This window comes from Leucoraja erinacea, chromosome 20, assembly GCF_028641065.1.
Source record: "Leucoraja erinacea ecotype New England chromosome 20, Leri_hhj_1, whole genome shotgun sequence".
Classification (NCBI taxonomy): Eukaryota; Metazoa; Chordata; class Chondrichthyes; order Rajiformes; family Rajidae; genus Leucoraja; species Leucoraja erinaceus.
In genome coordinates this window covers 32035574-32056065 of record NC_073396.1, presented here as the reverse complement: position 1 = coordinate 32056065, position 20492 = coordinate 32035574, and the positions used below count along the sequence as shown (strand labels likewise).

Sequence of the window (20492 nt, the reverse complement as noted above, 5' to 3'; positions counted from 1 at the left end):
GGAGGAAAGATGCGCCAATTCTGACTTCCAGACTGTACTTTCCTGTTCCAATGTGTAGCTGCCAAAGTTTGGAATAGAATTGAAATTAACTAATGTGCAGGGTTTAGGTTTTAGGATAGTTTTGTTTCAATTTTATGTCAATGCGACATTGAACAAAATCTATTCAAATGTAAGTATGGTAATAGGAAGAACATATGCATTTCCATTCCACTTATACCCTTGTGAATTGGAATTAGAATCAATTACTTTCGGCATAGCTGTCTTTTTCTGCTAACATTTTATACTCACGGAACAACTCTCTATGTGCAGGTGATGGTGAAGATGATGAGACCGATGAAAATCTGTCAGATGGAATCAGACCAGCCCTCACTAAAGCAGAACGAAGTCACATCATTGTCTGGCAGGTGTCCTATGTTCCTGAATAGTATGCCACTACCACAAAACTACTCCCAGATACCCGCAGATCATCTGTATGTATATATAAGATTCCCTGCATTGTACTTGTCCATAAAGAAAGTCGCTGAAAATCTAGAATTTCTGTAGCATTTCCATATCTCCACTTTGGAACTGTTCATTTGTTGAAATTTGCAACAATCCAACACATTTTGGATTCAATTTAAAAATGGAATGTTAAAACAATTAAAAATAGTTAACGCTGGCTTTTCGGAGACTGAAATCTTATTCACTTTAACAAAATTTGTCGCTGTTTAAAGCACTTACCTCTGTAATTAGCCTGTCCTTAAAATATGAAACTAAGAATGCTAGCTTAATGCATGTCAGATATTGAAATAATGTCAACTTTCCTGTCTGTTCATTTATGCATCCCTTAAAGGTTGATTTGTGTATATAAATAGCATTTACTTTTATTTTGTACTGCTTTGTCACCCAAAATGTTTAATGAAAAATCATTGATAGTAATGTTCCCATTTAAAACAAATCTTTAACATTATTCTTTCTCATGAAGTCCTGCTTCTGTGACAGATCCCAAATAACAGGTAGTGCAACAGGGCTAGAAAGGAGGATAAGAGATTTCAGAAACCAATATTACGGATACATTCAATAAAGTGCCAATATAGACACTGAGAATAGATGTTCCGTTTGTTGAAGGATGCCACATGTTTAGTGACACAGGAAAGTTTAACTATTTTTATTCGGAAACCTTCAACCACCAATTTTTACCTATCCATTCATTCATTCATTCATTATTATAAGCAGCTCTGGAAAGATTAGTATTTCTTTAGGGAGAAAAGTGCATTCACTTTTAAAAAGGGTTTCTGTATATGCTCAGTGGAGTAAATTCTCACCGGACTTCATTGCAGCTGTCAGCGTTCTAGTTGGCAAAGGAAGGATTTGGTAAAACCTGCTAGTTCTCAGTTTAAGGTGTAACAATATCTGAAAATGGATAGAAAAATATGGAATTTCAACTGGATGCATTCTTATTCATTTCTGGATGCCTTTGATTTGTGCAAAAAAAATCTGGAGATGTCATTAATTTTATAAATGCTTATCTCCTTCAAGTAACTTTTGATCAGTGAATTTCCTTTCCTTTCTCTAAGTGACTATATTTCTGACGGGATAAATAGGAGGGTTTACAGGAATGAAATAAAATCAAGATCATTGATAGTATCGTTTTCTGGAAGGGTTCCTATTCTGAACTGCTTGAAGATAGTTGGAATCTTGTGTTCCAAGATTATAGCAAATGAATTGAGTTGACCAGGACCTGAGCCCTCTGGAAGTACATTCATTGACTTAGGAACATAGGAAGATATTTCAGTATTCATCATCCATTTTCACCATTTACCAAACTACACAGTGAATCTTCATGAATGTCCAGTATTAAACCATTAAGATACTATTTGCTTTGAAGCTATTTGATGTGCTCTCAAGACAAAGCAGAGCACATCCAAAAGTGCTTTTGGTCAGGGATTTCTACCAATGCCAAAAGTTGCATCCTGTAGCTTATGCTAATTTAATTAAAATGTCCTGGAATATATACAGTGCAGTCCTTATTAAGATTTTGTGGTGTTTGTCTACTCCAGTATAATGTAAAACTAATTTTGATTTAGAAAGGCTGGTAACTTCATTATAGGGTTTGGTCACCTTCCTCAGATTCAAATTTAAGATTTAAAAAGAGCATGTGAAAGTGCGAATTGTGAGTAATTTGTCAAAAAGGAGCACTTGGAAGCAAGTGTCATTTCGTAGCCCCTTTTATTTTACAATCTTAAATACTGTTAGATTGTGTGCAATTTTTTGGAAATGTGGAAAGGGAGAGAATGTCAAAGAGCCAACCAGACCACTGCTAACCAAAGCACTGATTGCAGTTGCAGTGTAGAATGTGCGTTTACCTCTAGGGTGAAGGACTGCAGGAGCAGTTAAAATGCAGGGGACAACATGGATTAAGAATGAAAGACAGAACAGTTAATGTGAAGAATAATAAGTTTTCAGTTTCCATCTGAGCCAAATGGGAATATTAAGAATTATACACAAGAACTGAGTGCCTACAATAACCTCCACACATTACTGTAGGCATGTTGGATACAGTTGAATGTTTGAGTGTCAAGTTAAAGAGATTCTGTTTTAATATCCTGGAGTATGTTATAAATGTTAGTGAAATCTAAGCCTTTTCATATTGTAATTCATTATTTGTATGTCCATATAACATACCACTTTCAGAGTATTCCAAACCGACGTATCGGTGTAATGTGTAATAATTAAGGTTATTTTGACCAGTAACCTGTCATTTTCATTGTTTGGACAAAAGGTGTAAGCAGGAATGAATACATTTTGAATGAGCTGACAAAGTACAGCAATGGGAACTGATAGGGGAAACAAAATCACTGACAGATGGGCGAAAATCTGTCTGCTTTTCTTCAGAAGAACTTGTATTTACTGACACATGGCAGGGTGAGATGAATAATGCTGGTTTGGAAATCAGCAAATATGACTTTTTTTCTGGCCACATGAGTGCATTATATTTGAAACGTATCTGGTTGTCACCTTGATTAGGTGGTCATTTTACTAAGTCTATAGATCTCAGGACTTCCAGACCATGTCCTCTGCCAGTAGCAATTTGAGGTTCTTCTCATCATGTAAAGTAGCTCCTGTGTATTACAGTCTTGAGAAAATGATACTACTGTCTGAACACTGCTGCTTCACAGCAGAGTCCTGTACAAAATGCTGCTTGGTGTATAATGAAAAGGTCAGATTGGATGTACAGAGAGGGTTGGCTGATGTAAGGATACGATCTGAGCTGATTTCCCTGTGCAATGTAATTTAACTTAACAAGTAACTGTTCCATATGTAATAAACATTCACATCATAAATCACTTGTTGCAGTCTTTATTTATAAATTGAAAAATGTGCCAAGTTTAAAACTTGTTACAACAAGCCTGTGCAGAGAAAAAAAGCTTCATGTGCTTAATTCTACCTCATATTATTGACACCCACTAACTTCGCATGATGGTCTATATATTACTAACACAGGATGTTGAATACTTCAGGTCAACTATAGAAAAGATCAGCAATTGTGGATTACTTACTGAGCAGACCAGTGAACATAGAAACATAGAAATTAGGTGCAGGAGTAGGCCATTCGGCCCTTCGAGCCTGCATCGCCATTCAATATGATCATGGCTGCTCATCCAACTCAGTATCCCGTACCTGCCTTCTCTCCATACCCCCTGATCCCCTTAGCCACAAGGGCCACATCTAACTCCCTCTTAAATATAGCCAATGAACTGGCCTCAACTACCCTCTGTGGCAGAGAGTTCCAGAGATTCACCACTCTCTGTGTGATCTTCTCATCTCGGTTTTAAAGGATTTCCCCCTTATCCTTAAGCTGTGACCCCTTATCCTGGACTTCCCCAACATCGGGAACAATCTTCCTGCATCTAGCCTGTCCAACCCCTTAAGAATTTTGTAAGTTTCTATAAGATCCCCTCTCAATCTCCTAAATTCTAGAGTATAAACCAAGTCTATCCAGTCTTTCTTCATAAGACAGTCCTGACATCCCAGGAATCAGTCTGGTGAACCTTCTCTGCACTCCCTCTATGGCAATAATGTCCTTCCTCAGATTTGGAGACCAAAACTGTACGCAATACTCCAGGTGTGGTCTCACCAAGACCCTGTACAACTGCAGTAGAACCTCCCTGCTCCTATACTCAAATCCTTTTGCTATGAAAGCTAACATACCATTCGCTTTCTTCACTACCTGCTGCACCTGCATGCCTAATTTCAATAACTGGTGTACCATGACACCCAGGTCTCGCTGCATCTCCCCTTTTCCTAACCGGCCACCGTTTAGATAATAGTCTGCTTTCCTGTTTTTGCCTCCAAAATGGATAACCTCACATTTATCCACATTATACTGCATCTGCCAAACATTTGCCCACTCACCCAGCCTATCCAAGTCACCTTGCAGTCTCCTAGCATCCTCCTCACAGCTAATACTGCCCCCCAGCTTAGTGTCATCCGCAAACTTCAATTCCCTCATCCAGATCATTAATATATATTGTAAATAGCTGGGGTCCCAGCACTGAGCCTTGCGGTACCCCACTAGTCACTGCCCGCCATTGTGAAAAGGACCCGTTTACTCCTACTCTTTGCTTCCTGTTTGCCAGCCAGTTCTCTATCCACATCAATACTGAACCCCCAATGCCGTATGCTTTAAGTTTGTACACTAATCTCTTATGTGGGACCTTGTCGAAAGCCTTCTGGAAGTCCAGATACACCACATCCACTGGTTCTCCCCTATCCACGCTACTAGTTACATCCTCGAAAAATTCTATAAGATTCGTCAGACATGATTTACCTTTCGTAAATCCATGCTGACTTTGTCCAATGATTTCACCACTTTCCAAATGTGCTGCTATCCCATCTTTAATAACTGACTCTAGCAGTTTCCCCACTACCGATGTTAGACTAACTGGTCTGTAATTCCCCGTTTTCTCTCTCCCTCCCTTCTTAAAAAGTGGGGTTACGTTTGCTACCCGCCAATCCTCAGGAACTACTCCAGAATCTAAAGAGTTCTGAAAGATTATTACTAATGCATCCACTATTTCTGGAGCTACTTCCTTAAGTACTCTGGGATGCAGCCTATCTGGCCCTGGGGATTTATCGGCCTTTAATCCATTCAATTTACCCAACACCACTTCCCGACTAACCTGGATTTCACTCAATTCCTCCAACTCCTTTGGCCCGCGGTCCCCTGCTATTTCCGGCAGATTATTTATGTCGACGGAACCAAAGTAGTTATTCAATTAGTCCGCCATATCCTTGTTCCCCATGATCAGCTCACCTGTTTCTGACTGCAAGGGACCTACATTTGTTTTTAACTAATCTCTTTTCACATATCTATAAAAACTTTTGCAGTCAGTTTTTATGTTCCCTGCCAGTTTTCTTTCATAATCTATTCTTCCTTTCCTAATTAAGCCCTTGGTCCTCCTCTGCTGGACTCTGAATTTCTCCCAGTCCTCTGGTATGCTGCTTTTTCTGGCTAATTTGTACGCATCATCCTTCGCTTTGATACTATCCCTGATTTCCCTTGTTATCCACGGATGCACTACCTTCCCCGATTTATTCTTTTGCCAAACTGGGATGAACAATTTTTGTAGTTCATCCATGCAGTCTTTAAATGTCTTCCATTGCATATCCACCGTCAACCCTTTTAGAATTAATTGCGAGCCAATCTTGGCCAATTCACATCTCATACCCTCAAGGTTACCTTTCTTTAAGTTCAGAACCATTTTTCTGAATTAACAATGTCACTCTCCATCCTAATGAAGAACTCAACCATATTATGGTCACTCAAGAGTACAACAAGACTGCTAACTAACCCTTCCTCATTACTCAATACCCAGTCTAAAATAGCCTGCTCTCTCGTTGGTTCCTCTACATGTTGATTTAGATAACTATCCCGCATACATTGTCAAATATTAACACCCTTCTTATTACAATCAGTCAGTTGAGGTTGCTCCACACAGATTAAAGTAAAAAAAAGGTGCATTTTCAGTTGTCTTGTTCAATAGGCTAAAACTTGATTATTTGAAGATTATATATTACTAGAACAAGTGGGACCCGTTGGGTCTCATCCCCCAATGCGGGCAAGGGCAGGCGCGCGGTGTCACAGGGGAGAGCTGATCCCCAAATGCAGTATTGCACCACTCACCCATAGGTCCCAATACTCACCACTCCCTAGATAGGGAGGGGGCTAGAGAGATGGAGGGGGGTAGAGAGATAGAGTGGGAGGTGGTAGAGAGGTAGAGGGAAGGGAGTAGAGAGGGGGGGGGGGATGGGGTAGAGAGGGAGAGGGAAGGGGGTAGAGACCCCAGCCCATCTCCCTTATCCTCCTCCTCTAACTCCCATTCCCTGCCCCAGCACCTACCCAGGTCGTAGAGCAGTGACAGGGCCTGGAACTCGGTCTGGTTCTTGTACTTGTGCCGGCCCTGGCTGTAAACTGCAGCCATCAACTTAGCCGCCGCTTGGGCTGCAGGCCAGGCCCTGACTTAATCTCCGGGCTCGTCCCTGACCCCAGACCCAGGCTGGTCCTTGGTTCCACCTGCGGCTTCTTTCTCAGCTCCGGTCACCGCCCCATCCCAAGCCCTGGGCTCGGCCCTCACTCCAGCACCAGCACCAGGCCCGACTGCGACTGGGACAGGCAAAGGTGGGGGAGGTGGGTTTCCAGAACATTCCAGCGTGGTGCCCATTGTGACATCACTCGGTTTTTTTGCCTAGTCGGTGAGTTTGGGCTGTTTTCTAACTTCGGGAATATAGGTGGAAATGCGACGGGAAGATGTTTATCGCCTCCACTGGAAAAAAAGTGAGTAGAATGTGTGAAAATGGGAAGGCTGTGGCCTAGCATTTGGAAGAAAATTGGAATTAACCAGATTATGCCCAGATCTCTCTCTCACACACACACACACACAAGTTTTTATAATATAGATTCCAGGAACATATTTTAATTGTCCATATTTCACTGCTCTTTTACAAAGAAAATGATCTTACCTGCTTGTAATATTGAGTTATTTACTTACATGTTGCCAACAATATACAAGGAAATGCCCATAGAATAAAGTGCCTAGATTAATAAGGCTATATTTTATTCAGACCCCATGAACAACATTATAAACTACTTTCCTCGTTGCATGATACATTAAAAGATGCTTGGTCAGCTCACTGGAATTTAACATTACAAGCAAATTCTGACCATCAGGTAGGGTCATTTGTACCTCTTCTTGATGTGTGTATTGCAGCTCTTGGAACTGGACTTTAAATTTACCAATTTTTGGTTAACTGGACTTTTATCTGGATTTGTTTCGGGTGTGTTAAGTACAGGCAAGGGATTAAACAAGGGATCCATTCTTGAGAGACTGCAGACTGGAATCTTGTCTGAAATGTCTGATTCCCACAGTAACCCATATAGTATCACTTGACATATACCTGGTATACTTTCATTGAATAATCACCATAATCCTACCAGCAATTGAATACACTGTGTTGAGTTATTAGTAAATATCAAAACACTTTTAGTGTTACTAGTTTGAAAAATACTTCAAAATTGTTCAGAAGAATTTCCAAAAAAATTGATTTCCACAGGATATTTGTAACCTGGGAAGCCCAAGTAAATGGCACCTTAAACACACACCATCATAGTAATTCCCTGTGTTTTTTACCCCTCCCTCTTTAAACAAAAAAAATTGCATCAACAAAGGTCTTTAACAACAGAGAACTGTGGCACCAAGAGGATTCATGGTTTTGGTGCATGCATATCCCATCTTTAGCACTGAAAGAGTACACACCTGTGATTCCTCACAGTAAAGTCTGGACTCGTGATCTGAAGCAAATGTACTGCGCTATTCTGCATTCTCCTTCAGTGAAAGACCCTGTGGCAAGTTTTCTAACAGCTCACCTAGTTTCACCTCTTCACACTATTCCTTTCCCACATACATAAAAATGTTTATCACAAAAATTAAAAAATGTTCCTGTGGGAAACTTCAACCTGCACTTTGTACATTTTCCATTTTGATCAGCAGAAAAAGTATCAAACTGACATTCTCTAATAATCAATTGTAGAAAAACTCTTGATTTACAGTTACCGGTAGTTCCAATTTTAATCTTATAGTTTAAGTATTCATTTCTCCCTTACCTGGAACTGGCCAATGGAATTTACAACCCATGCTACAACATTTAATGTTCCAACAATAAGCTTGTACAAAATGAATTGAGTTTGAGTTCCCAAAGAGTGCCTACGTTTTAGTGTCCAGCAATACTTTTCAGGGTCAATAAACAATAGGTGCAGGAGCAGGCCATTTGGCCCTTCGAGCCAGCACAGGTCCAGTCCTCTGTGTTGATCTTTTAATCTTCTGGCATTTTCCCCTTTACAAAACTTAGTTTATATTCATAATCAACATTGCATGAATCACTGTTTATATTTGCATTAAACAAAAAAGCAGTTTAATGCATATCCAGGCACCGAACAAATTCCTAAAAACCATATTTTGCTTTTTTTTAAAAATTATATCAATGAATAAAGAATTTCTATAAATAAAATGGCACAGGTAACATAGAAATAAATATGCTCAGACTCAGATGGTCCAAATGATACATCAACAAGGCTGTTTGCAAAAAACCTTTGGGGGAAAAAAAACATGGAGAGGAACAATTTCCCCGATTCATTTAAAGGTTTTCATTTCATGCAACACTTTTATATTGCATAATATTTTAGTTTCATCTTTTAACAAATATTACCAAATTACAGTATAAATTTAAACACATTTATTAACAAAGAACTGGCCATGAATCTCCTGTGAAAATTCAGCATAATACATTTAAGACATAGGTCTAGTCTATCCTCTCAGGATAATGCTGCCTTGTTAACGGCTTCATAGATTGTTAACAATTTCCTTTTCTACAGCCGGTTGCATAATATTAACATTGCAGATTGATCAAGGACAATGATTGGAAGTTTTATAGAATCCTTTTCACTGAATTTCACCTGCACTCAATCAAAACTCAGTCACACCCAGTGCAAGCACCCTTTAGATGCATAGTCAAAGACAGACTACATGAAAAACATACTGAAGTATCATCACCAAGAAGCAGCAAAATTGTTTAATTCAGTCATGTAATTTACTAGGAAGAGAATGGGCCAAGTTCAACTCCCAGCCACTTCTCTAGAACTACTATGCCTCAAGGTTTTGACATAATGGAGTCCAGAATTTTTAAACATTGATTGCAATTAAATAGCATTTTGCATCTGACCTGCCTACATCTGGACTCATTTCTGCAGCCCAGTTGCAGATTATTGATCCATCCTATACTATGAAATAGCATGCAATTTTGGTCAATTGGTCACCAATGAATTGAAGCATGCTTTGATATTTTTTGTGTCATGTAAGAAAAGTTCTTACCAGAAATAAACCACCTCACACTTATAGTGTCCATATTACAGCAGTAACACTTTAAAGGTTATTTCAATATTAAAACAAAAACAGAAATACTTGGGACCAAGAAAAACAGAAAATGCACCAAGGATAAATAGCAAATGTGAATGTTTCAATTCTAGGATCAAATAAAAACTTTGTTTTCCTCTAAAATTCAATTTGATCAACCAGAGGGAACAGAATTTGAAAGTAATTAATTTCAAAAGAATTTACATAGAAAGAATGAAAATCTCAATGGTGCATAGGTTTACTGCAGTCAGTCACAGTGTGTGTTCTGTAGCAATGATATTTCCGTACTGATGGGCTTCTTCCTGAGCAAAGGCTTTGTTTTAAAAAGCCTGGTTTATTCATACATCCAGTCAACAGCACAATCATTCCAACAAACTAGCTCCTCAGGGCTGAACCAGAGCGAGATTTCACGGATGGCACTCTCCACTGAATCACTGCCATGGATTACATTCCTGCAGCACGACAAAATAAACAAACTGGGTTAAATGCTCAAGAGGTTCGAGACACAACACTGCATTCAAATGAAGATTGCAAAAGCATCGTTACCACTCTAAACCAATATTCAATTATTTCCCGCAAAAGCATTTCAAACTTACATTTCCAGTTAAAATTCATTACAAAATTAGATCCCACTTTCTCAGCCACACATTTAGAAATGTGGGGATTAATCAAATGGAGTTTTTTGAGTAAGTACACCATCAGTTCTGTACCTTACCCCTGACCTTAGAGAAACTGATCTTTTGCAGTGTGGTTCAAAGAAGTCTGAAGCTTCATGAAAATAATGAAGCCATCTTTTTCAAAGCAGCATCTTTCATTATGATAAAATGCCTACCAGATTACATACTAAAATGTTTTTTTTGTTCTTAAAAGGAATCTTCTGCATAGGCTAGAGGTATATCTTCAGTTACTGCCACATGACAAGCATCATAAAAGCAGACATAAAAACATTAGCCTGAACCAGGCAGTAACACTTCTCTCCCTCCATAGCTGTGTGGAGGTTACAGATTCCACTTCCACTCAATCTATAGTGTAGTTTCCAAATGCGCAGAATTTATGCTGCAGTTTGTCTCTGACTTGCACAAGGTTAAACTAATATGTTCTGCAATTTTTTCAGCTGAATGGAGAATAGCTGGTTCAATTTACACAGAAATCAGTTTAATTTAATATTTAATTATCAATACTTTTAGTATAAAACTAGGCCAATTAAAAAAAAAATTATAATTAAAATTTAACATGGATAATTAAATATTGTCAATGTAATTTGTGCATAATTTCTGAATGTTTTGTGAATGGCAGACTTTCATAAACCCAAGAGAATGTTCAAACTCAATATTCAAGACAAATATGGGGCAGTTTGCCAGAAAGGCCCTTTGCTAGCTCTTGTCGATCAGCTGATGGTGAACTTAGCAATAGAAGTCTATGCTCATATTCTTGCTAAGAGTAAATTCAGTGAACGAAATGAGTAAAGAGAGCAGATAGCACACTCCTTGGATGCTATAGGCCATTAATGATTGATTGCAGAAACCACTCCATATGATTTCATACAAAATGTCTTACACTAATTAATTAATTGCAAGCTAACTTAAAAAAAGTCATGAAGATTTCCTAACAGAATTCTATGTAACAAAGAATTACCTGTTTTCGATAAATGCCTATTTTTAAACCAAACATGTGACTACCCACCTGCTCACTTCAATACAGAAGTCCCCTCTGATGGTACCTGGTGCTGAGTCTGCAGGGTTGGTTTCTCCCAACATAGCACGAGTGGTTTTAACAACACTTAATCCTTGCCATACCTGAAATGTCAAAGCAACATTCAGCAACAATACCGCGTGGCATAATCTTGAAGAGTAAAACACAGCATTTTATAAAAACTAGTTGTACCCATGAGGAGTTATTTCTCAGTGGTGATTTAGAGAATAAAAACATTGAAACGCTGGAACTATTCTACAGCGAAACAGGATTTGACCAGAGAGAAACACCAACTCTCTTTCCCTCCACTGCTCGACGCTGAATATTTCCAAATTATTTCCACTTCCATTTTAAATTATAATTCCCTACATTTGCAGAATTCTGGTTCAGCTTTAGCAATCTGCTATCCCTGATGATATTGCTGTACACACATTTTTAATGTGAATTCCAAAGAGGATGTCCATAACCATAACCCAAAGTATTACACACTGAGTTTATTTGGGTCCAATAAATAGAACCAGTGATAAGATGAAAAATAACTAGTTTAATGTCACCTTATACAAATGTAAATCAAACTATATTGAGTGCTCATTTTTTAAATACTTTTCCAGATGCTGTTCGCTGGGATACAGCCTATAGTAGCCCGTTATTTAATGCCCATTGTTTAATCTCAGAGAATATTATTAAATTGTTGAATCGTGTAAATTATCATACATGGCTAATCCTCTCTTCACACACTCTCGTCATTATATTTTCCAGCATGGATCATTGGGTTAGATAAAGAATTTTTACTGATTATTTTCTTTCCAGTTCCAAGATGTTTGTCATTTGCATCAATGATTTGGATGATAACATACAGGGCAAGATTAGCAAGTTTGCTGATGATGCAAAAATGAGTCGTTATGCAGATAGTGAAGAAGGTTGTGAACGATTGCAGCAGGATCTGGATCGATTGGCCAGGTGGGCGGAGGAATGGTTGATGAAATAAAATACAGAGATGTGCGAGGTGTTGCATTTTGGGACGTCGAACAAGGGCAGGACCTACACAGTAAATGGTAGGCCTCTTCGTAGTGTTGTAGAGCAGAGGGATCTAGGAATACAGGTGCATGATTCCTTAAATGTCGAATTGCAGGTGGATAAGATGGTCAAAAAGGCCTATTGCATTTTGGTCTTCATCAATCAGAGTATTGAATATAAAAGTTGGGAGGTCATGTTGCCGTTGTATAAGACTTTGGTGAGACCGCATTTAGAATATTCTGAAGAAGGATTTTGGCCCGAAACGTTGCCTATTTCCTTTGCTCCATAGATGCTGCTGCATCCGCTGAGTTTCTCCAGCACTTTTGTCTACTTTAGAATATTCTGTTCAGTTCTGGGCACTGTGTTATAAGAAAGATATTATCAAGCTTGAAAGAGTTCAGAAAAGATTTACGAGGATGTTGCCAGGACTAGAGTGTGTGAGCTATAGGGAGAGGTTGAGTAGGCTGGGACTCTATTTCATGGTGCACAGGAGGATGAGGGGTGATCTTATAGAGGTGTACAAAATCATGAGAGGAAAAGATCGGGTAAGTGCCCAAAGTCTCCTGCCCAAAGTTGGGGAATAGAGGTCCAGAGGACATAGTTTCAAGATGAAGGGGAAAAGATTTAATAGGAATCCAAGGGGTAACTTTTTCCACACAGTACGCATGGGTGTATGGAACAAGCCGCCAGAGGAGGTCATTGAGGCTGGGATTCTCCCATCAATTACGAAACAGTTAGGCAGATACATGGATAGGACAGTGTGGAGGGATATGGACCAAGCACAGGCAAGTGGGACCAGTGTAGCTGGGACATTGTTGGCCGGTGCGTGCATGTTGGGTCGAAGGGTCTGTTTCCACACTTTATCACTCTATGACTGTAGTCTATTAATTTTTCACTTGTGAAGATCAATGTTTATTATGTTTCCATGCTGTATCTTTCAATCAATTAGTCACATGTTTATCACCTGTGCTGATTAGGTAACCCAACACCAATCTTCAATCATTTATTATACTTCCAAAATTTGGATTTAAAACCTTTATTCACGTGACAAGAACAAATCAGAGGATGTTCTTTGTTTTAAAGTTTCCAATAAATGGACATTGAAGAAATCACAAATATTTCCATGGTACATGAGGCTATCATTATTACCCAAAAATTGCAATATTATTCAGTAGTACTACCCGATTCCTACAATTTGCTAGCAACTTCTCAATCACAGCCAGATTATCAATGAGGGGCAATAAAAAAGTCTTCCATTTTATCCTCAGCGAATTTAAACCCGTCCTAACAAATAAGATTATTTTTTGCAGTTCATAAGAATTGACTATCATGTCATTGACAGAAGGTGCAGCTACAGAAAAGACAGCCAACTGCTTGTGTTATCTTAATATGTGTAATATACAGAGGAGAAAGACACCGTTCAGGGTGGCACGGTGGTGTAGTAGTGGAGTTGCTGCCTTACAGCGCTGGAGACTCGGGGTCAATCGTGACTACGGGTGCTGTCTGTACGGAGTTTGTACGTTCTCCCCGTGACTGTGTGGGTTTTCTCTGAGTTCTTTGGTTTCCTCCCACATTTCAAAGACATACAGGTTTGTAGGTTAATTGGCTAGGTATAAGTGTAAATTGGCCCGAGTGTGTGTAGGATAGTGTTATTGTGTGGGGATCGCCGGTCCGTGCAGACTCGGTAGGCCAAAGGGCTAGATACCGTGCTGTATCTCTAATCTAAACCGTATAATATTGTATGAATGGATCATACTATACACTTGTGGCAGCTTTAACATACCATTGTGACCAAAGGGCCAGAAGACATGTATTTCACCAAACTATTATAGAAAGGCTTCTCCTTAAGTTCAATGTAGTGCTCTTTCAGCAAGTCTTCTGAAGCCTAAATTGAAAAAGGAATAAATATACAGTTACTTAAATTATAAGATATATATATATATAGATAGGGTATCAAAAACAAGATACAGATTTATGGCGAAAGGAAAGAATTTTATAGGGAATTGGAGGATATTTGGATATAACTGGAACATACTACCAGAGGTACAATCATTACACTTAAGAGACATTTAGAAAGGATATTGACAGTGTAAGCAATTTGGATTAGTTCAGCTGAGTAAAAAAGTTGACATGGACGAGGTGAGGAGCTGAAAAACAGCCCATTTCAATGCTACATGATTTTTATGATTATGACACCAAAAGTGCATCAACTGGACTTGTTTCATTAATGTACAAGTTGTCAAGTCTTTCCTGGTCTTAGCAAAGGCTGCTACACATCATTACATGCCCTAAGTAATTGGATATGTCTCATGAATGCACTTGGTTTTCAAGAGAATTTATGGGAATTAAATTCAGAGCTCAAAAATAAGAAAGGTTTTATGTCAATCCAGTTGAAGGATGTGTTGGCTCTGGAGAGGGTCCAGAGGAAGATTACAAGAATTATCCCAGGAATGAGTAGTTAACCTATGATGAACATTGTTGGCACTGGGCCTGTACTCGCTGGAGTTTAAAAGAATGAGGGGGGACCTCATTGAAACATACAGAATAGCAAAAGGCTTGGATAGAGTGGATGTGGAGAGGATGTTTCCACTTGTGGGAAAGTCAAGGACTAGAGGTCATAGCCTCAGAATTAAAGGGTGTTCTTTTAGGAAGGAGATGAGGGGAAATCTCTTAAATCAGAGGGTGGTGAATCTGTGGAATTATTTGCCACAGAAGGCTGCTGAGGCCAAGTCAGTGGATATTTTTAAGTCAGAGATGGATAGATTTGTACAGGTGCAGAAACATAGAAAATAGGTGCAGGAGGAGGCCATTTAGCCCTTCGAGCCAGCACCCCCATTCATTGGGATCATAGCTGATTGTCCCCAATCAATAACCCGTGCTTGCCTTCCCACCATATCCCTTGATTCCACTAGCCCCTAGAGCTCTATCTAACTCTCTCTTAAATCCTCTAACTCTCTTAAATCCTCTAACTCTCTCTTAAATGTCATAGGTTATGGGGAGAAGGCAGGAGGATGGGGTTAGGAGGGAGAGATAGATCAGATATGATTGAATGGCGGAGTAGACTTGATGGGCCGAATGGCCTAATTCTACTGATCACGACTTTATGACATACAAAAATGTTTCAATCCATCACTCCTTCACAACATGGGCAAACTCTCTTGTTGCAGCATGCTAATTAGCTTTTTCTCATGTGACTACAAAAGGATCCATTTTTTTGTCTCTTAAGGAAAGTTTACGAAAAAGTATTAAATATGTTGAAACTTAGGCCTCACATTACCATATTTGCAGAAATAACCAAACTACTTTTCATCTTGTTTAAGGAATCAGATTTGACATTCTTTGGAGGTGATCTCTACCACTTTGAATGAGCACTTTATTGATAATAATGATAAAGTATCAATAATTTACAATAGCTATATATGCAAAAAGGTTCCCAGTGCGTGGGTAATATACTGAGTGTGTGGGTAAGGGGGAAACAAAGGAGGACTGTGTGGGGGAACCACCATGAGGAGGGTGAGAACAAAGGAGGACCTGGCGTGGGTTATTTTGTAATTTTGTCACCACCCTTTTTGTGGCGACTCTTTACATACCTTGGGTGTGCAAAACAAAGAATATCACTGTGACTTGTCACACGTGACAATAAAGTATTATTTGTTCATTTATTCATTCACTTGTTCTGCATAATTATACTTCATAGGAAAAGAAACACACATCTGAAGCATACCTTCATAATTTTCATCCCAACCAGTTTAAATCCTTTCTTCTCAAACCTCCGTATGATTTCTCCAACCAAACGGCGCTGAACTCCATCTGGTTTGATAGCTACAAAGGTACGCTCATATATTCCAGTCATTACTAAAAAATAAACAAAGATTTGAAAGTGAATTCTTGCCTTTCTATAATCACGTTTCACAACTTACAGTTTCCTTTTAGGTTCCTACCTATTAGAAGACGTAAAAAATAGGCAATTCAGCCCTTCGAGCCAAAAATTATTCAATTTCTATTTCAGCCTGTTTGACTAGACTGCAATTTGGCAATCATTAAGGTATACAGGAATAGGACTGCACCATTCAGTCCACAACTTTGCCCCACCATTGAATTAGGTCATTCACTTCAATTCCATTTATTTATCCTTTGTGCGTAATTATTTTCTGATTTATTGATTAATGGACTAGGGTCAACTCTGGATTTGTAATCACCAACGCCCCTTGAACTGATTGATTTAGTTGATAATTTCAGAGGTCAATTAAGAATTAACCACGTTGGTTGAACTGATGTCCTTTATAGACCAGAGCAAGCAAACACATAAAAGAACATGAGGGAATCAAGTCATTTTTTATGCCAATTCAGTCACCATTACTGACGCCAGGATTGTTTTCCCGGTTACTTAATTTATATCATGCAGAGATCATGGTGTGTTTCAAATTCGTGGCCAGGGATTAATAATCTTTCGGATACAAATACAATAATTTATTTACTATACTATCAATTTCTGGTTTTAAATTTTAAATTAATCCAGCCCATAACTTCTGTGGGAGACAATGCCTGATTTCCACAGTCCTTTGTGTAATCGAGTGCTTTCTGAGATTATCCTTTTGAACGCGAGCACTTTCACATTTAACTTTGATTTTCAGGTTACACCCATCATTTTGTGAAGTAAATGCATAACACTGCCCCGGTGTGCTGAACAGCAACGCCTGCCTGTGCAGGTGCAGATGCAGAGGGAGTCCCAGTCATTCACTGCCTCCACAAGCACTGCAGAGATGCAGGGAAGGAGGGAGACATAACACTGTTCCGGTCCCGGCTCCAGCCCAGCATGGGGCTGCCAAGCGCCCTTCATTCACCCTCATTGCCCCCTCTCACCCATCTGGAACATGTAGGCAAAGAAGCCCAACGCTACACAGAGCATCCTGTCCACGCACTGTCCGCCAACACCTGGGTTTACAGTCGAGGCCGGGCAGCGGTCACACGCTGACGGGGACGCGCACGCACCAACAGACCGACCGACGTGAGGACGCGCTGCGGCCGGACAGAACCACGTGACCTCCAGCCGCAGGCAAGAGCGGAGCCACGTGACCGCCATCATTCCTGGCGACGAAGAGGCACGTGACCACCGACCCCGGGCGGGGGCAGAACCACGTGACCGCGAGGCCGCAGCCGGCTGTAGATCAATCACCATATTACCGATCTGATCCATGATCCATGATCCATGCCGGGTATTCACAATGTCATCTTGTGATATGCGGCTAGCTGGGCAAGAGAGTAGGTTTTCATAAGGATTTAAAACTACGCGGAGGCTTTCGTGAACTCTCTGACTTCTATATGGATACTAGACCGTGCAGACCCCTTGGGTCTGATTCCCCCAACGCAAGATTCCACCACGCAATATTGCGCCACTCACGCATAGCCCCCAACCAAATATCCTATAGCCCCCAACTGCACAGGCGTGGATCATTTCACCTCATCCCCAGCACCCTCCTCCTCTTCACCCTCCCTCTTCAATCCCTAGAGAGGGAGGGGTGTTAGAGGGTGAGGGGCAGAGTGGGGGAGGGCAGAGAGGGAGGGGGCAGAGAGGGAGGGAGGCAGGGGGGGGGGGAGAGACTGAGGGGGATGGGGGAGAAGGAGGGGAGAGGGGGGATAGAGGGGATGGGAAGGGTAGAGGGAGGGGTTAGAGTAGATGGGAGGGAGGGTAGAGAGGGTGAGGGATGGAGGCGGTAGAGAGGGAAGGGGGTAGAGAGGGTGGGAGTGAGGGTAGATAGGGACGGGGCATCTCCCTCCTCCACCCCTCCCCATCTCCCTCCACCACACCCCATCTCCCTCTACTGCTCCACTCCCATCCCATTCCTCACCCCATCTCCCTCCTCATTTCCTTCATCCTCCTCCCCTCACTCCCATTCCCTGCACCATGCACTACCCAGGTCGTAGAGCAGCCCCGGGGCCTGGAACTGGGCCTGGTTCTCGTACTCAACCCAGCCCTGGCTGTCAACCCAGGCTCGTCTTTGGTTCCAGCTGCCGCCTCCAGCCATCAGCTCGGCCGCTGCCTGGGCTCCAGTGCAGGTTCCGACTTCACCGTCCCTGACACTGGACCCACGATCGTCCTCGATTCCTCGAGCGGCTTCTTTATCTGCCCCGGTCGCGCTCCCATCCCGAGACCCGGGCTCAGCCCTCACTCCAGCTCCAGGCTTGGCTCCAGCCCAGGCCCAATCGCCGGGCTCGGCATGCGGCAGCAGGCCCCGTGCAGGCGCCGCCACTCCGTTCACCGCGAACGCTGGAGTGCTCCTTCCTTCAGGAGTGTCCCGTCCTGCCTTGCGAGTGAATTGTGACGTCACTCACACACACACACGTACACACGTACACACAAACAAGAGACGAGTTTTAGTATTTTAGATAGAAGAACTTTATATGAAGCTAAACGACTTGTTAGAAACATAGAAATTAGGTGCAGGAGTAGGCCATTCGGCCCTTCGAGCCTGCACCGCCATTCAATATGATCATGGCTGATCATCCAACTCAGTATCCCGTACCTGCCTTCTCTCCATGCCCCCTGATCCCCTTAGCCACAAGGGCCACATCTAACTCCCTCTTAAATATAGCCAATGAACTGGCCTCAACTACCCTCTGTGGCAGAGAGTTCCAGTGATTCACCACTCTCTGTGTGAAAAAAGTTCTTCTCATCTCGGTTTTAAAGGATTTCCCCCTTCTCCTTAAGCTGTGACCCCTTGTCCTGGACTTCCCTAACATCGGAAACAATCTTCCTGCATCTAGCCTGTCCAACCCCTTAAGAATTTTGTAAGTTTCTATAAGATCCCCCTTCAATCTTCTAAACTCTAGCGAGTACAAGCCGAGTCTATCCAGTCTTTCTTCATATGAAAGTCCTGCCATCCCAGGAATCAGTCTGGTGAACCTTCTCTGTACTCCCTCTATGGCAAGAATATATTTTCTCAGATTAAGAGACCAAAACTGTACGCAATACTCCAGGTGTGGTCTCACCAAGACCCTGTACAACTGCAGTAGAACCTCCCTGCTCCTATACTCAAATCCTCTTGCTATGAAAGCCAACATACCATTCGCTTTCTTTACTGCCTGTTGCACCTGCATGCCTACCTTCAATGACTGGTGTACCATGACACCCAGGTCTCGCTGCATCTCCCCCTTTCCCAATTGGCCACCATTTAGATAATAGTCTGCTTTCCCGTTTTTGCCACCAAAATGGATAACCTCACATTTATCCACATTATACTGCATCTGCCAAACATTTGCCCACTCACCCAGCCTATCCAAGTCACCTTGCAGTCTCCTAGCATCCTCCTCACAGCCTTCAATTCCCTCATCCAGATCATTAATATATATTGTAAATAGCTGGGGTCCCAGCACTGAGCCTTGCGGTACCCCACTAGTCACTGCCTGCCATTCTGAAAAGGACCCGTTTACTCCTACTCTTTGCTTCCTGTTTGCCAGCCAGTTCTCTATCCACATCAATACTGAACCCCCAATGCCATGTGCTTTGTCGTTTCACTGCTTCCTACATAGTGTCAGAATTATTCTTTCGGAAAGACTTTATTTTATGAGTTTTCACAGAGTTTATTTGCGACTCAGATATGGCCGAAGCATTTTGAAAACTGGACCCGCTTGTTTTCGACAGCAACATCGGAAAGCGGTGGCGCAACTTCGAAGAACACTATGATGTTTTAATCGCAGCTGGTCAGTATGATAAACCACCTCGGGCTTGGGCTAACATGCTCCTCAATCTCGCAGGACAAGAAGCTTATGAACGAGCAAAACAATTTGTATTTGTGGAGACAAAATCATATCCTCCCATTGATGGAGCACTTCCAGTCATCACCCCTGTTGAATCGGTGGACGACCCTCAATGTCTCAAGAGAAAATTTCAACAGTTGCGCAGCCCCCAGACTAATCCTATCATCGAACGAATAAAGTTTAACTCACAGAATCAGAAGGATGGTGAGACGATTGAGTCATTTATCTGTGCTATTAAAAAGGCAGGAAGGAGCTGCAGATTTGGCAAGCTCTGTAACAAGCTTATTGGAGACAGACTAGTTTGCGGTCTTGCTTGTGATAAACTAAGAAAAATACCTATCCTCGACCCTGACTTAACTTTGTATAAGTGTCTCCAATTGCAAGAATTATGAACTAACTATTCATAACACCAGAACGCTAACTGATGCACAGCGATCAACCTTGTGTATCGATGCTGTTCAGGCTGGGTTCCAGAGACAACATAAGCCTGAGATAGCGATGAGAGTCCAGCTTGATAAGCCTGTGATTCGATTTATTACCGATTGCTTCTCACTCATGCTGCTAAGAGGGAGAAAT

At 41.2% G+C, this 20492-nt stretch overlaps 2 protein-coding genes across 3 annotated transcripts in view; one reads left to right on the top strand and one right to left on the bottom strand.

Annotated features, from left to right (window-relative positions):
* mapk8ip3 (mitogen-activated protein kinase 8 interacting protein 3) overlaps nt 1-3323 on the top strand; it is a 166619-nt gene extending 163296 nt beyond the window's left edge. Inside the window, 1 exon segment of the mRNA XM_055651804.1 lies at nt 310-3323. Within this exon segment, the coding sequence (XP_055507779.1) occupies nt 310-425 (116 nt within the window). The 3' untranslated portion in view covers nt 426-3323.
* A 5434-nt stretch (nt 3324-8757) lies between these two features.
* On the bottom strand, nt 8758-18199 carry LOC129707050 (nucleoside diphosphate kinase A-like). 2 transcript variants are annotated; one of them, XM_055651803.1, is made up of 5 exons: nt 18073-18199; nt 15883-16013; nt 13942-14043; nt 11133-11245; nt 8758-9901 (listed from the first exon to the last, which is right to left on the bottom strand). In XM_055651803.1, exons 1-5 carry the CDS (start codon nt 18182-18184, stop codon nt 9784-9786), a joined length of 576 nt encoding a protein of 191 aa, XP_055507778.1. In that variant the 5' UTR covers nt 18185-18199; the 3' UTR covers nt 8758-9783. The 2 variants fall into 2 exon arrangements, with proteins under 2 accessions (XP_055507778.1, XP_055507777.1); XM_055651802.1 differs by lacking the exon at nt 18073-18199 and adding an exon at nt 17022-17370.
* Between the last annotated feature and the right edge of the window lie 2293 nt (nt 18200-20492).